We start from the raw sequence: 16,128 nt of genomic DNA on the forward strand, positions 1-16,128 counted from the left end.
AGAGCTGTTTAAAAACATTATAATTTTCTGTCAACAAAAATTCATTCAAACCCCATAATGCATGCTCCTTTAGCTCCTTCCTATCATGCAATGAGATAGTCAAAATTCCTGCATTATTAATTAAAAATACATATCAAGTTCGGAAAATTTCTCGATAGAAAGTATGTTTATCCTTTGATAGATTTTTACTTGACGTGAATTTAAATTAGTTCAGTATAGGTCGAGTCGGTGGTGTCCAATCTCAAGTGGGATTTTTATCCTTTTGGGGTGGGGGTGGGGGTGGGGTGGGGAGTCATGTAAATTAATAATTTATAATAATTCGAAATTATTGTATAAATCAAGAATATCATAAAAAATTGTTAAGTTGTTCTTTTGATTAATACATAAGATTTTAATCAAGATTCAATAGATTTGCCTATAATAAGTGTACATGTTTATCAAATTTGCATCATGTAGATCAATACATGAAGTGATATAGTTTGATATGAATTCAATAAATAAGATGCATGGCGAAATGAACATTTTAGGATCTCCATTAAAGGTAAAGCAAAAAAGTTCATAATATTTTTATTTTTATTATAAATTTAGCCATTTTAGAATCAACTTTAGAATTATGAACTAAAGTTAGGGAAAAAAATGAATATGAAGTGTGATATATTACTTAAAATTATAAAATATAAGTAGACTTCAGATAGTTTATTTGAAGATTGCATAAGGAGAAGGAACCATAGGATTTTGTCTGAAATTTGTCAATACTAACTAGAAGTTAAATATTTTTTTAAAAATTAAATATTATGATTGAAACTAATCAATATCTCATTACATTTTTATGAGATGCATATGTCAATCGATCAACTGTATTTTGCAAATTAAATTTATATCATGTCCACATAATTGATAATTTCCAACATTTCATTCATTATGAGATTGACCAAACTTAGTTAAAAGAGGTCCCATTTAAATGCTAGCCAAAAGAACCCTTCCATCATACAAATCCATATGAGGTTCTTGAAATTGAATGGTAAAAAGTTTAAAAATATTAGAGCCACAAATATACAAAGATTTCAAGTAGAAAATTATAAAATTTCATGCCACGTGTACAGCTAAAAAGTCCAGAAGATGACAATTTAAGTCACTTTCAATCACAAGAATAATTTAATTTATGTTATCAATTAGTGCATTGAAAGTGTCTATTGTTGTAATAAAGTTGAAAATGGGGTTATTTTCCAAAGGGCTTTACGTACATTTTTCTGTCTTTTTATATATGGATTTTAGGAAATGACATTTAAGCTAGATTTTTATTTGGTTGTCCTTTTAGATATAATTGTTCATTTTGGTGTTTTTTTATCTGGGGAGTTAATCGTCGAATTTATTTTTTACTTTTTTAAGTCAATATACATAAATTATACATATATTATATATTTAGCTGTTATCTTTTATTTAACCGATTGAATGTGCTAATTAATTAGTTAATTCAAGTTTTTTCTCAATAGAAGATAGAATTCATATGCAAACGAATGGACTATATCTTGAATAATTTTGTTAACTTAAAATGTGAAATTAGAATGTTTACATAGTGAAAATAGAGTTGCCAATTTTTTTTGACATAGGGATAACACTTCCCAAGTTTAATTATATTGTTGGTTAGGATAAGTCAGAATTTTCATCAAGAAAAATTAAAATAGGGCTAGAATACATGAGATATATGTTTTATTTTTGCAAATTATTATTTCTAGTTTGTATATCTATTATAACAGTCGAGATTTAAATCTTGTGTGCTTACAATATTCATTGCTTCTGATTATGTAAAATGTGATATACTTTCCAAATGATCGAACGAATCCAATTGAGCAAAAGTTTAATCTTCGATATAGATTAATTATCAATTCTATTTATTATATAATTTTATTCTATAATTACTTTATAGCATAGTGCATAAAACGTAAATTCTTATTATTATAAAAATACATTGCATGTGGATTCTTAATTAACAATTGACTACTTTATTATTATAATTAATATTATTATTCCCACACTGACATCTATTATTGTAGACACTTCAAGAATCAAGCCATCCCAATAATTAAGGAAAAGAATCTTTACAATTGCTAATATCTCCCTACTTTATTTATGTCTTTTTTATATTTCACTTTTGTATTATTGTGTATCGACAAGAATGAATTAGGCTCAAGAGGGTTATTGACGGTAGAAAACTTTCAAAGTGTCAAAGGTTGAACTATGGTACTGAGAATATCTAGATAAAATTTATCGCAAGGATAATCGAATTGATTGAACTTGAGATCTTTTGAAGATCTCAAAGTTGAAAGCATAATTTCTTGGTCGAGCTTATCATACATGATTTTTCTAGTCCGATTAACCCCTTATATAAATAGAACGCTATCATACTGAAGCAAGATTTATCTTTTACACATCTAAAAAAATAAGAATGATCAATTATTCGTTCATAAAAAATAATAATTAAATTTTAAAAAAATAATATTCTAGTCCATCAAAGAATATCAATAGTCTCATTAGTAGTGATAAGGATGATCTTCACATTAAAAAAATCTAGATTTGGCCAAATTAACTTTCTTTAAGTCAAAACATTAATCGTCTTTAGTAGGGCTTAGCTCATATTTACTTGTAAATCAAATCATCCAAACTAAAACTTTTTAACTTATTACACCATCAAATTAAGTTCGCGTACAATAATTAAAATATTATTTTATTGAATTTGATATAGTACTTTGAAAAATAAAATTAAAAAAAACTGCTATAATTGACTAAATTAATCTTATAATGTAAAAATATGTGATACTATCGAGTATCGATGTATATAACTTAAATTTAATTTGTTATACTAAGTTGTCGCAGTCGGTACAGTAATGACTAAGCTTTCGAATTAATTGTGAATGTTTCTAATTGGGACAAGTTTAATAATTTTTACTTGCTTATGATTTAACTAAAATTAAATGTCATTCAATTTCCTTGTACGTGGATGCAACGTGGAATAAACAAGAATTTCATTAAAGACAAACTATAATAATGTACATTCCATAGAATTTATTACAACTAAATACCTTAGTTATCTAGAAAATGTAAAGAAAAAAAAACTAATACTCATAGGAAAAGAAAATAACTCAACATGTACAATAAAGAAGGTGAATATTTTGACTAATTACTTTCGATGAGCCGCTCGTTGCACAAAGATCTCGCTTTAATAAAGTAGAGTCTGAAGAAGTTTGTAATATTTCAAAAGGTGTGATGTAGATAGTCTACTCTAATACAAGTATTAGTGACTGTTTCCACACAGCTCGACATTTTGATTAATTATTTTACGAGGACTAATTGTTGACGAGCTTCAATTCTAATTTCTTCCTTCATTTTTCTTATGAATTCTTCAAATTTCTTATTCAATTCCTCATTACTCAACTTATTCAATGGCTCATCATCACTTTCTTCTTCAGTAAAAAAATCATTTTCTTCATAATTATCTACCTCGTAGGTTGTAGAACATTCTTCCCCTTCTAACGTTGACTCATCTTGCTTATATTCCACTATTGTCATAATTGAGTTTTCAACGTTTAACGGTACTTCATGAGACTTACTGAGTTGTATGCTCATTTCATCTTCGCATTGTTGTGCATGTACTTCTTCTTTTGTTGTTTCTAAATATGAGGCTCGAGTACCAATGCATAGAGGTAATAATTTGGATTCTTGAAATTCGTTCAAGAATCCATCATCTTCTTCTTTTTCTTCTTCTTCCTTCTCCTCCTCGCTAGAAGTATTAGCGAGGAGGACTAAGAATATACCATTGCATATTAGAAATACAAATTTTTTATCCATATCATGGTTTAGAAGGTGGAAAGGAAATGTAGAAAATGAAAAGTTTAATGAATAATAATAGGTAAAGAAGGATGAGAAGTAAGATGAGTAGTAGGAAAATAGGAATGAAAATAAAGAAATTGAAGCAAGTAGTTGAGTGAATTTCTCCATAAATTTGGCCAAATTTTGTAATAAGTTTTGGTACTTCATTTCATTCCTCTAGCTCTTTGTCAAAATATGTTTTTTCTATATATGATATTTTTGTCCTTTCCTTTTTTGAAAGAGGGAGGAGAGGGTTTGTATCTAGGAACTTTGATAGAGGTTGGTGCCTTTTTATAGGCATTTTGAAGAGATCTAATAATGCACTAGATGTTGGACAAAATATTGGGATAATAATAGATCCCATATATGGTTATAGATTTTGTTGTTTTTTTAATTGTACCAAAGTCACAAAATTAAATTCACAATCATTTTATTTATAACTATGACATATATCAAATATATATTATCTTTACGTCACACAAGATAAAAATAAAATTTGTGTATATCCTATTCTCTTTAGGTTCTGTTTATAACACCATGTTAGTCGTTGGACATGATATTGTTCTTGTTACATATATCGAAAGAAATAAAAGAACATGAATCTTATTTTACGACATCATTAGCATTGATCTTATTTTATGTAATATTCATGTGACATCACTAAATTATTTTTAAAAAATTCGAAATTCTGAATCTGTATCTATCTATACTCCGGAGGTACATGGTAACTTTAAGGGGTGGGGTAGTGTGTTTGTAAATTTGTGATGAAGTAGGATTGCCATGTGGAAGTGGGGGAATAGCTATTGATTTATACTCATCCATTTACTCAATCTTGATGTGTTCATTAGCTTATGTAATTGAAATGAAAATTATTGAAATCTTTAGGTGTCCCACTTAACCAAAATGTGTGTGTGTTGATGAATCAATAGACAAATTTGCTTTGTTTTATGGCTGATATTTGAGTTACTTTGACCTATGCTATTAATAATTATTAATTTTTTGTCTCTGATTGAATTGAACTTTCGTACGTGTCAATTCAATCAAATGCACAATGGAATTGAACTAGAGAAAATTAATATCTATTTGGGGTAAGTTCAAAGGTTTTTATCTCTTAAATATATTGCTAAGTACTAATTTATTTATTTTTAAGGCTATTTTGTCTAGTTTTTTTTTTAGAGAGCTAATTATTCTCACTTTTAGTTTTTATTTCAACAAATCTTATTTGTGAGATTTAGAGAAAAATATTAGAAGTTGAAGATTAAAATATAAGACACTTGTCCCATTATGTTAATTACGAGGTTGATTGTTAATCATATGTTAATTAAGATAGACATTAATTAGATTGCGCCATTGTTGTGTCACTACTTTTAATAATGACGTTGGATTAATATATTGGGGTGATAGATTTTCTCACGTTTCTTTAGAGTTTTTTTTATTAATTAGCCTTTTTTATTTGTCACATTTTGTTTTTCGAGAGTCATTTTGACTACTTTTTTACTATAAAACGCAGTTCTTCTCATGTTAATCAGATTTTTAAAAATTACATCTTAAAATATTGGTCAAAGTTCATGTAATTTGAGTCTCCCTAGTAAAAGTACAGAATAATTAGTCGGTATATTAGTGGTATTCGTAACTTGAGTTAATTGGTTTGCTGAATAAAATTGTCAACTTTCTTAACATTTAAATTACGTAATTTTGTGTAATTAGTGACAAAACAATGACATAATCAAAGAGTGTAAGTTAATCTTTAAGAAAGATGAGAAACAACTATTACCCCAATCAAACTTTTTTACTTCACATTATCAAAAATATAACACAAAAATGGATTTTCTTAACTATTATGGAAGACAACAGGCGCGCAAATTACCCGATATTGACACGAGGAGGTAGTGGCAATAAATAACAATATCGGGATCTATGAGACTAGTAATTGAAATGAGTATAATCTAAATTTTTTATGTGTATTAAATGTATGATCGACTAACTTTATTTGACCTTAGATTTTGTAGGTTCATCCGAAACGATCTAATGAAAATAATTCATTGTTTCTACAAGACAAACTTTATTATATGTTTTTTAAGTTTCTAGGTCACAAAACGAGAATTTAAGATTATTTCATTTTCTCATGTATATTAGTCATGAACTTTGTTGTTATATAAGGATGTTATAGTGAGGTTACAATATATATATTATCGTGTATATAAATTATAATGAATATATAATTGTGTATAAATGTTAGAAAAAGTAAACAACAAATTAGAGTGGCTATTTGTGTAAGGATGGCAGTGGACTGTGGCCCTATTAATTTCAATTGACCCAACAATATGTAATTTCTTCATTTGTTGGCCCAATCTAATTCCATTAGCACAATAGTATGTTTTGTGATATAAATATTCAGCCCAAATTAATTGATCAGTTGGCCCACCTAACAAATATCGAAATTTTCGATCAATTTGATTAAATTTTACATAAATTGGAACAGAGGGAGTACTTTTTTTTTTTTAGAATAATGGAACTTTAGATCTAGCACCATAAACGACATGTTCGTATTGAGTTTTGTTCAAGGGGTAACGTAAAACACCTTGAACATGAACATTTTCTTCATTTTTAACAAGTATTTTGAAGAGAAACACTATATAAGATAGAAAATTATGAGACAAATATTACAATATTTGTAACAACAATAAATACTCCGTTTCAATTTCAAGCACATTAAATTCCGCTATAAGTATATAAGAAAAAACAGAGCATTCATGACCAATTAGGTCAAATTTAAACTTGTCTAGCCACAAATGAAGACATCTATAACAACAACTATCCCGTCTCAATCTCAAACACGTTAGAATCAAACTATCATATATTCCAACAAGGAGGACAAATTTAAACTCGAACTAGTCATAAAGACATCTATAACAACAACAATAATAACAACTCCGTCTCAATCTCAAAACCAGAACATATATAACCAAATTAGGACAAAAATCAAAGTTGATCATGCCACACAAATGCACCTATAGCAAATTTCCTCTTCTCATCAACAGTCCCCTGAAAATTAAGTCCATATTCTCTTAGAAGCGCATCAATCTTCCATTCCTCCATCTTCTCGTAATCATGTTTTGTGTATCTTGGATAATGAAGAGGCATTTGAAAAAACTCGGAATTTTTTTCATTCGAAATGGAAATGATACTCTGATTCATTTGATTTTTGTTGAATTCGATTGATGATAGTGTTGATTTCGAGTTTCCAAGAGTAATTGTGTTTGCAATGGTAACAACCCAACTTAGAGCCATTGTTGGAAAATACATTTAATAGTATTATTTGGTGAAGATGAAAATGCGAAAGTTTAATTTGCTTGAAGTGTTGAGAGAAAATGGACATTTATATATAGGTGGAAATTCAAGGGCATTTTTGGAATTTTTAGAAAGAGACAAAGATAGTTGCTTGGTCAACAAGCCGCTTTTTTTTTATAACCGTAAGGTAACAGTAAGACTGTGTAGCGTAAAATTTACGCATTAATAAGGAAACATGTTTTCTACTAATAAAGATGTATTAGTTACAAAATCAACAAATAAATAGACTCATAGATTATGCTAGCAATTTTCTATTATATGCATCAATAATTTTTTTTCCGAAAACTCATTCCTTGATCTATTTTCCTCTTTTTAGCGATTTTTCATGATTTAAATCTAAAACATCTGATTAAGAGAGAGAAACATCACTTATGGCGTGCCACATTTCTTAATGGTTAGCTGTAATAATGAATTTAAGAAAGAGAAAACACCAAAAACTGTACTCCTTCAGTCTCATTTTGTATTGCATCGTTTACTTGATATTGTGTTTAAGAAGAAAAAAAATAATTAAAATTTGCAATTTAAAAAATTATTAGATATTTATGGGGTTAGTTGTTTCATTAAAGGTAAAAGAACTAGGATTTAAAAATTAAATTATTTCTAATTATAATAAAATAATACTTCTTTTTTAAAACGAACTTAAAAAGATACGTCACATAAAATAATCGAAAGAAAACACTAAATGGTAAGCAACTAATTTGCGTGTCGTGTCTAAAAATCAAACAATACACAAATGAATAGGCAGAGTAGTTAGCAGTCGCTTTTTGTATTTTCAAATTAGGAAAATTAACGGCTTATAATGTATGCTTCAATCAACATGAGTTGAAATTGAGAATATTTCAAAAACAATCTATTTACTTTTCGTATAATAAAAATATGAAATTATATTTTACGATCGAAAACGATCTTTTTATCTCTCACGATCTCACGATTATTATGCTTCCAAAAAAATCTAACAAGTCATGAGCTGGCTTATGTTATTAAAGAAAAAAGTAGTGTGAAGTTGCACGTTAAGCGTGAGTGTAGTAAATGAACAGTAATAATAAAGCATGCTAAGTGTTGTAACAACAATAATTAAAACATGACAAGTATGTTCTAGAAAGTTTTCAAATTATTTTTTTGAAATTCTAATCATAAATTATATAAATTTCAAATGGAAAAATCCATTTGGCCAGAATTGTATTTTACCTGTATTATTTTACCTTTTTGAACATTTTTTCCTTTTAACTTTAATATAGTTTAGCTAAAAAAAAAATAGTTTATTTTAAAATAAAAAAAATATTATAGTTTTTTAAAAATTTCTGGCCTTATTTTGATCAAATTTCCTGGTCATTTAGCAATACCTACTTCAAATATATATTGATAAAATGTTCTAGAAAGTGTATTAATTAGAAATTAAATTATTTTTTCCATTTCCCAAATTGGAGACTTCTGGAATCGGAGTCTTCAATTCTTTCATTTAATGTTGAAGCCAACTATGTCTAGCTAGAAAAATGTACCCCCTCTTTTCAATTTTTTTTTATTTGTCATGTTTCGTTTAATCAAAGATGATTAATAAGTTATTTTGAATTAAATTATTGAAATTTTGATATTAAAAAATTATTTGAAAAAAAATATTATAAGTTGCACTCTTCTCATGTTAATATGACTTGGAAAAAAAATACATCTCAAAGTGTTTGTCAAAATTCATATAATTTGACTCTCAAAAAGTAAAACGTGATAAATAAAAATAAAGAGAGCATTAAAACTCATGTTTTTTTTTTTAAAAAAAAACTACTATTACAATATTTGAAATGTATGAATTCAAAAATTAATTTGAATTTGTGCCGACGAATAAACTCATTATTAAATTGAAGCACGGCGTTTTTATGATTTTTTTTTCTTATTTTAATTCTCTTCGCATTCATTAATAAAATTAAAAATATATAAGTATAATTTACTAAGTTATTTCTATTTAATAAAAATAAAAATAAAAATAAATTGTTTTTTTCTTAAATATTGTGCATACTTCTTTAATGTTAAGGGTATAGTTAGAAATAGTAGTTTATTTTTAGAAAGGTATGGAGTTACACATTCAATTGAAGTATTCTTTGGGCTAATAAATAGCTCAACTGATCAACTAGAAATTTAGATAGTAGACGAGAAAATGAAATATATTTGTGATTAGTTTTGATGGGGTGCTATTCAATAATGTTTGAAATATTTTCAATAATTTGAATCTCAATTTTGGAATGATTTGGTGGAGATTTGAGGCAATTTGAATTAAAATTTTAGAACTTCAGGCTTTCTATGAGTGGAAATTCAATTAGCGAACCCTCTTTCGTACCTCCGCCTTTCCCTTCTAGTCATGGTCACCATTTTGTTATCACTGCTATTATTCCATCATTAAATAGTGAGATAGCATATAAATTTTTGAAACTATAAATGAAATTCTTTGATATGGTATGAATGTATATCTAATAATGTAGTTTTTAAATACAAATATAGATTTAGGCATTTAACTATATCTAGACCTAATTAAGTTTGTTTTCAACTTAATTACTCTAATTAATAGTCCATCGCCTCCAATAGTTTGTTATTCATGCCAAACTTTTAGATCTCATTTAAAATCTAAACCAAAATATTGATTTCACAACGTGTTAATAAATTCTTTAACGAATAAAATTACCCTTGCAAATTTAAATGGTCACCAGCAACATCAAGTGAATATATCATGAAAAGAAAAATCACTTTTAACATATATACTAACCCAAGATAAAAAAAATATAAATATATATATAAAATAAAACAAAAACCAAGATAAACATGTTACTCTGATTGCATAACATAGAACATTATTAAATTAATAATTCAATTTAACTGTAGAGATTAGTCAAATTAACTCTTATAAAGCGAAACGTAACAAGTAAAAGAATGAAGTTACATTTATGTCAAGAAATTTGACATCAACATCATCATTGAAAATAAATGTGATCACTAAAAGAATTGTGCATCAATTGTGCCCGACTTTTAGTTATGCCCGACTTTTAGTTATCAGTTGTGCCCGACTTTTAGTTATGCCCGATTTTTTTCTATTTGTGTTGGTTTAACAATTTCATATCTACAATCCACTGACCGATTAATCTAGATTTGTATCGCATAAAAGTACTCATATATATTCCAACTTCCAATTCAACTCTAGAGATAGATGTATTAATCTTATTAAATTGATGATAAATCTTTAATTATATTTAAACATATACTAAATACCGTATTAAATATCATAAACAAAATTATAAATTAAGATCAGAGAGTTGAAGAAGGAGAAGTCATCATTTTAAATATTCCACTCTTCTTTGAGTCGACTAGCTAGTTGTTATGGGAATAACATCTCTACCAAGTTCTATCGTAACGTCTTTGATGCCTCCAGAAGTAATGAAACAAAATAGAGAGGTAATATTAAATCTAAAATGCGAGTCTGATTCTTTTTTATTCATCAAGTATAAGTAAAAAACTATTTTTGTGTTCGTCAGGATGTTATTGCTAAGGAGATTGGCCACGGCAGAGTGCTCACCTTGAATCGGCCTGACCATTTAAATTCTATATCAGAAAAAATGGTATATATGCATGTAACATCTATAAACATATATAGTTAAAATGTTCACTTAATTATAAAATTTTCTTCAACAGGTATTAATGCTCGGGCAGAAATTTGAGAAATATGAGAAAGATGAGAATGTTGAATTTGTAATCGTTAAGGTAATTATCTATTTTGATTACGAGTATTTTCTTAGTTAATTCCATTTCTTGAAAGTTGAAATTCTTATACATTTGCACATAGGGAGCTGGCCGTACATTCTCAGCTGGTGGAGAATTGAAACGATTATATGATGGACGAAACACAAGTAACTATATATTTGTTTCTATTTTAGACTCTATATATGTTCACTTAAACTCATGAGTAAATATATAATATTTGATAACTCCACAGATGGAGTTTAAGCTACACAGATTTACAGAGAAGAAGAAAGAGATATTATTCAGAGAAGTGCATTGTTACATTGAATCTAGACAACTTAATGATCACACCATTCTAACTATCTATATATACATATATTGGTCAACTGATTCTTAGTAACTAACTAATGCCACATCAACTTCTTTTAACTAACTAACTAGTCATTCACACCATATAGCTTGTTAGATTCTTTCACTGATCAACACCCCTCCTCAAGCTTATGGTTGGAAGGCATTTTTCATTCCCAGTTTATTTAGTAGAAGATCATGTTGTACTTTTCCCAAACTTTTAGTGAGTAGGTCAGCCAATTGCTCCTTGGTGTTTATATGTTCTGTCTTCAGCATTCCTTGGCAATTTCTTTCTCTGACAAAGTGACAATCAATATCAATATGCTTTGTTCTTTCATGGAAGATTGGATTTGCAGCAATCTGGATGGCTGCTTTACTGTCACATATCATGTTCACATGAAGACTCACACTGATCCCCAATTCTTTGTATAGGCCTATCAACCAAGTAATTTTAGCTGCACATGCAGCCATGCATCTGAACTCTGCCTCTGCTGAGCTTCTTGATATTGTCTCTTGCTTCTTAGATTTCCATGAGATTAACCCTTCTCCTAGCTTTACCAAATATCCTGACCTCCTAGTCTCCAAACATGCTCCCCAGTCAGAATCACAAAAAGCAGTGAGTTGTGTAGTGTGACCTGTTGGCATCAACAGTCCCAAGCCAGGAGCTTCGTTGGTGTACCTAACCACTCTTAGTGCTGCCTCCATGTGAGATTGATTAGGACAGTGCATGAACTGACTTAGAACTTGTGTAGAGAAAGCCAAGTTTGGTCTTGTCATGGTGAGGTAAAGAAGTCTTCCTACAAGTCTCTGATACTCTGTAGGATTTGTAATCAAACTGTCATCTTTAGTGCATTCATTAGGAATATGTTCATCATATTGAAGAGAAGTGAGCTTTTTGTTGACTTCTAGTGGTGTGCAGGCATGCTAAGCTCCCCATAGTCCAGAGTCAGAGATTAATTCAAGTGCATACTTTCTTTGTGTCATCAAGATACCTTTGCTAGATCTAGAAAACTCAATTCCCAAAAAGAATTTTAATTCCCCTAGATCCTTCCTTTTAAACTTCATTTGAATGTCCTGTCTAGTGCTGCTCAGAAGTTGATGATTACTTCCAGTGATCAATAAGTCATCCACATACACTAATACAACCACAATTTCACTATCAACATGCTTTGTAAATAATGAGTAATCATAGTGACTTTGTTTGAACCCCATCTGCATTAATGCCTCAGTTAATTTCACATTCCACTGCCTTGGTGCAGCTTGCTTTAGACCATACAAAGACTTATGTAGTTAGCAAACCTTCTTACACTCCCCATGTCTAGCAAACCCAAGAGGGATGTCCATGTACACCTCCTCTAGTAAGTTCCCATTCAAGAAAGCATTATGTACATCCATTTGATATATATACCACCCTTTAGAAGCTGCAAGAGCTACAACATCCCTGGCTGTCATCATTTTAACAACAGGGCCGAAGGTTTCTCCATAATCAACCCCTTCCTTCTGACTATAACCTTTGGCTACCAGTCGAGCCTTGAACCTTTCCACTTCACCTGAAGCTAAGAACTTGATCTTATACACCCACCTACAACCAATGGGTTTCTTACCAGGTGGTAAGTCTACAATGCTCCAAGTCTTATTACTCTCTAGTGCAACTATTTTCAATTACATGGCTTTCACCCAGGCAGGATAAGCATCAGCTTCCTTGAAAGAAGCAGGTTCACTCACAGCTAAATAAGCTTGTAACACTTGTTGATAGCCAGAAGACAAGTGGGAGTAGGTGATTTGATTGGAGAAGGAATGCTGAAGCTAGAGTGGGTGATTGTGATCAATCACTGGAAACGAGGTTATGCCAGTAGTACCATTACCAGCTCCACCATTAACAACTCTGTCACTTTCACTTGAACCACCAATTGCCATTACAACGACTTTGGATGCTCTTTTTTTTCGAAATCACCTTTGACTGTTGGTGAATCTGAGCATCACGGAGTCGATTTTATGCCTTTAAACTAGCTACGATCGTAGCTCTAATACCATGATAACTCCATAGATGGAGTTTAAGCTACACAGATTTACAGTGAAGAAGAAGAAAGAGAGATATTATTCGGAGAAGTGCACTGTTACATTGAATCTAGACAGCTTAATGATCACACCATTCAAACTATCTATATATACATATATTGTTCAACTGATTCTTAGTAACTAACTAATACCACATCGGCTTCTTTTAACTAACTAGTGTTCACACCATATAGGTTGTTAGCTCTTTTCACTGATCAACAATATTCTTTGAAGGGGATTCTTGCCTTGAATTTGGTTATAGACTGTATTGGTTTTGCTACCAGCTTCAAACTTATAAGAAACCACATATTGTTCTTGCTCATGGAATGTCAATGGGTGGAGGTGTAGGCTTGATGGCTCCAATGAAATTCTCTGTCGTCACTGAGAGAACAGTTAGTACCAATTTTATGATTTGAATAATGACATCTTTAGTAAATTATTAATCTTAATGTTTTCTCATTCATTGAACAATTGCAGTTTTGTTCCATTCCTGAAGCAAATCTAGGGTATCACCCTGACTGTGGCTTATCATACATACTCCCACGCCTTCCAGGTCGACTTGGTAAGTAAGTTAGAACATGTATTTTTAAAATTTGAATATATATGTGATGTTGTTAATTAAATGTATGTAGGGGAATATTTGGGCTTAACAGGAGCGAATTTGAAGGGTAAAGAAGTGGTTGCTGCTGGATTAGCAACTCATTTTGTACCTTCACAGAAATTATTTCAGTTAGAGAAGAGTTTACTGAGCATAAACAACGGTGAAGAGGATACTATTAGATCTGTCATCGACGAATTCTCTACAAATGTTCAAATAGATGAAAGAAGTGTATTGAGCAAGTAATGTATCATATAAATTATGATTTCAAATTGTTCTTGTGAGGATATTAATTAATAGTCACACTCATGCATTTTTCATAAATCAATTGTAGGTTGTCCATAATCGATGATTGTTTCTCTAGGGAAACTGTGGAGGAGATCCTGGATTCATTTGTAAGAATTGATTATACTATATGATATTCCAATGAAATGGAATCTCATATAAAATAAAACATACAATTGTTTATATAACTTTAATTTCAGGAAACTGAAGCATGCAAAAAAGGAAATGATTGGATTATGCCAGTGCTTAAAAGTATAAAGAAAGCATCTCCAATTGGACTGAAAATAACATTGAGATCGGTAACTAGTCCTAATACATATAAACAATTTATGCATATCTATTGAATTGTGAAAGCGAAAGAATCTCTATATTTTTTCAGATACGAGAAGGAAGGACCCAAACCCTATCTGAATGTTTGAGAAAAGAATTTAGGATTACAATGAACACATTACGAACCATAATATCTGATGATTTGTATGAGGTAATTATTTTAAAGCAAACATATTCACAAAGAGGTACACTTGATTTGTGATTTCTCATTTAAAATCTGAAATATAATTCTTTAATTTATTTTTAAAGGGAATAAGGGCTGCCATCATTGACAAGGATAAGTCTCCAAAGGTATGCTCCTTTGTTCCTTCAAGTGTTGGAAGTTTTATTAACCAATCAAGAATTTAGAATAACTATAAAGTTGTTCAGTTTATTCGACTAAAAGTAATATTTTTTCAATACTGAAACATATAATTATAAGTAGTTGATGCATTTACATAAAAATATTGATAGAACACTTCCCTTTCTTCGTTTTTAGTGGAACCCTTCAACTCTTGACAAAGTACACGATGAGCAACTCGACTTAATCTTCAAGCCATTTGAAGAACATGACTTGGAACTTCAAATTCCAATAAATGAAGAAGAATATTGCAGGTTCAAATGAATTTGTATATCAGTTGCACTTAATTTATCCAATTATATATTTTTCATTATTGAAGAAGATTGTTAATTAAACTTTAATTTTATATTTGATCTGATAATTAACAGGTGGGAAGGAAAATATGAGAGTTCTAGTTATTGTCTCTGAACCAAATGAAAATTCAATAATGATGTGTGGATCAACAACTTAGAATTAGTGTTCATGATATATATATATATATATATATCTTCTAATGTTAGTAATAAAGATTCAAGTATATATATAGTAGAAGAAACATTCCTTGTGGCAAATGTAACTGCAACATTATTTAAGATTTTGATACATTACTCACAAGTCACATTGGATTAATGTATTATTTGCGAATGGCCTTCCCAAGCTTTATTATGAATATGTACAAGTGGCTAATGATATTATTTTAATTGTTGTCACTCCCTCATATGTTATAGCATTTTCTTTCCATATTAATGGTGGGATTTGTGATTTATGGAATTAAAGTTTTTTTTGGCGAAAATTTCAAGTTATTTTTTTTCATTCCATTGATCCTCTTTCATATGTTCTAGTATTTTTTTTGTCCTATTAATTGTGGAATTTCATGATTCGTAGAATTGAAGTTTTTTCAATTATTTTTGGCAAAAATTCAGGCTATTCTTTTTTTATTTTGTCGCTTTTTTCATTCTAAAATCCTTTCCATAAGTATATTTGCTAAATTTTTTTAGCTAAAATCATCCTTAAACTATACTCTAATTAATTTAAATTATATCCTTAAAATATCATTCTTAGCAGAAAACATCATCTAAGTATTTGCTAGAATTTGTCGGAAAACTATCATATCCCACAAAAATCAAGTCACCTCTTTTGTATTTATTATTCTAAGATACGCCAAAAATATTATCATGAATTTTTTTCGACAATTGGGTTTAGCATTATGCAAAATTTAATTTTTAAAAACCTTCTTTTGTCAAGAAAATAAAAG

At 29.4% G+C, this 16,128-nt stretch overlaps 2 protein-coding genes across 2 annotated transcripts; one reads left to right on the forward strand and one right to left on the reverse strand.

Annotated features, from left to right (window-relative positions):
- Window positions 1–3,026: 3,026 nt before the first annotated feature.
- LOC102587692 (uncharacterized) lies at window positions 3,027–4,206 on the reverse strand. Its single transcript, XM_006346087.2, has one exon. The coding sequence runs from the start codon at window positions 4,033–4,035 to the stop codon at window positions 3,331–3,333; it is 705 nt and encodes a 234-aa protein (XP_006346149.1). The 5' UTR covers window positions 4,036–4,206; the 3' UTR covers window positions 3,027–3,330.
- A 6,325-nt stretch (window positions 4,207–10,531) lies between these two features.
- LOC102588338 (3-hydroxyisobutyryl-CoA hydrolase-like protein 5) lies at window positions 10,532–15,333 on the forward strand. The gene is made up of 13 exons (XM_006346089.1): window positions 10,532–10,650; window positions 10,731–10,814; window positions 10,888–10,956; window positions 11,039–11,102; window positions 13,576–13,733; window positions 13,819–13,903; window positions 13,974–14,181; window positions 14,274–14,334; window positions 14,425–14,523; window positions 14,604–14,705; window positions 14,804–14,845; window positions 15,033–15,148; window positions 15,263–15,333. The coding sequence occupies exons 1-13, from the start codon at window positions 10,576–10,578 to the stop codon at window positions 15,300–15,302; spliced, it is 1,203 nt and encodes a 400-aa protein (XP_006346151.1). The 5' UTR covers window positions 10,532–10,575; the 3' UTR covers window positions 15,303–15,333.
- Window positions 15,334–16,128: the final 795 nt, after the last annotated feature.

The sequence above is a fragment of the Solanum tuberosum genome, unplaced genomic scaffold, assembly GCF_000226075.1.
Source record: "Solanum tuberosum cultivar DM 1-3 516 R44 unplaced genomic scaffold, SolTub_3.0 scf00076, whole genome shotgun sequence".
In the NCBI taxonomy this organism is placed as follows: domain Eukaryota; kingdom Viridiplantae; phylum Streptophyta; class Magnoliopsida; order Solanales; family Solanaceae; genus Solanum; species Solanum tuberosum.

What these genes read in the sequence shown, in the direction of transcription:
- LOC102587692 (XM_006346087.2), bottom strand. Translation starts at nt 4,035, where the DNA reads ATGAAGTACCAAAACTTATTACAAAATTTGGCCAAATTTATGGAGAAA.
- LOC102588338 (XM_006346089.1), top strand. Translation starts at nt 10,576, where the DNA reads ATGGGAATAACATCTCTACCAAGTTCTATCGTAACGTCTTTGATGCCT. An exon ending in TAATGAAACAAAATAGAGAG is followed by an intron (nt 10,651 to 10,730) that starts GTAATATTAAAT and finishes TGTGTTCGTCAG; the next exon opens with GATGTTATTGCTAAGGAGAT. An exon ending in AATGAAGAAGAATATTGCAG is followed by an intron (nt 15,149 to 15,262) that starts GTTCAAATGAAT and finishes GATAATTAACAG; the next exon opens with GTGGGAAGGAAAATATGAGA.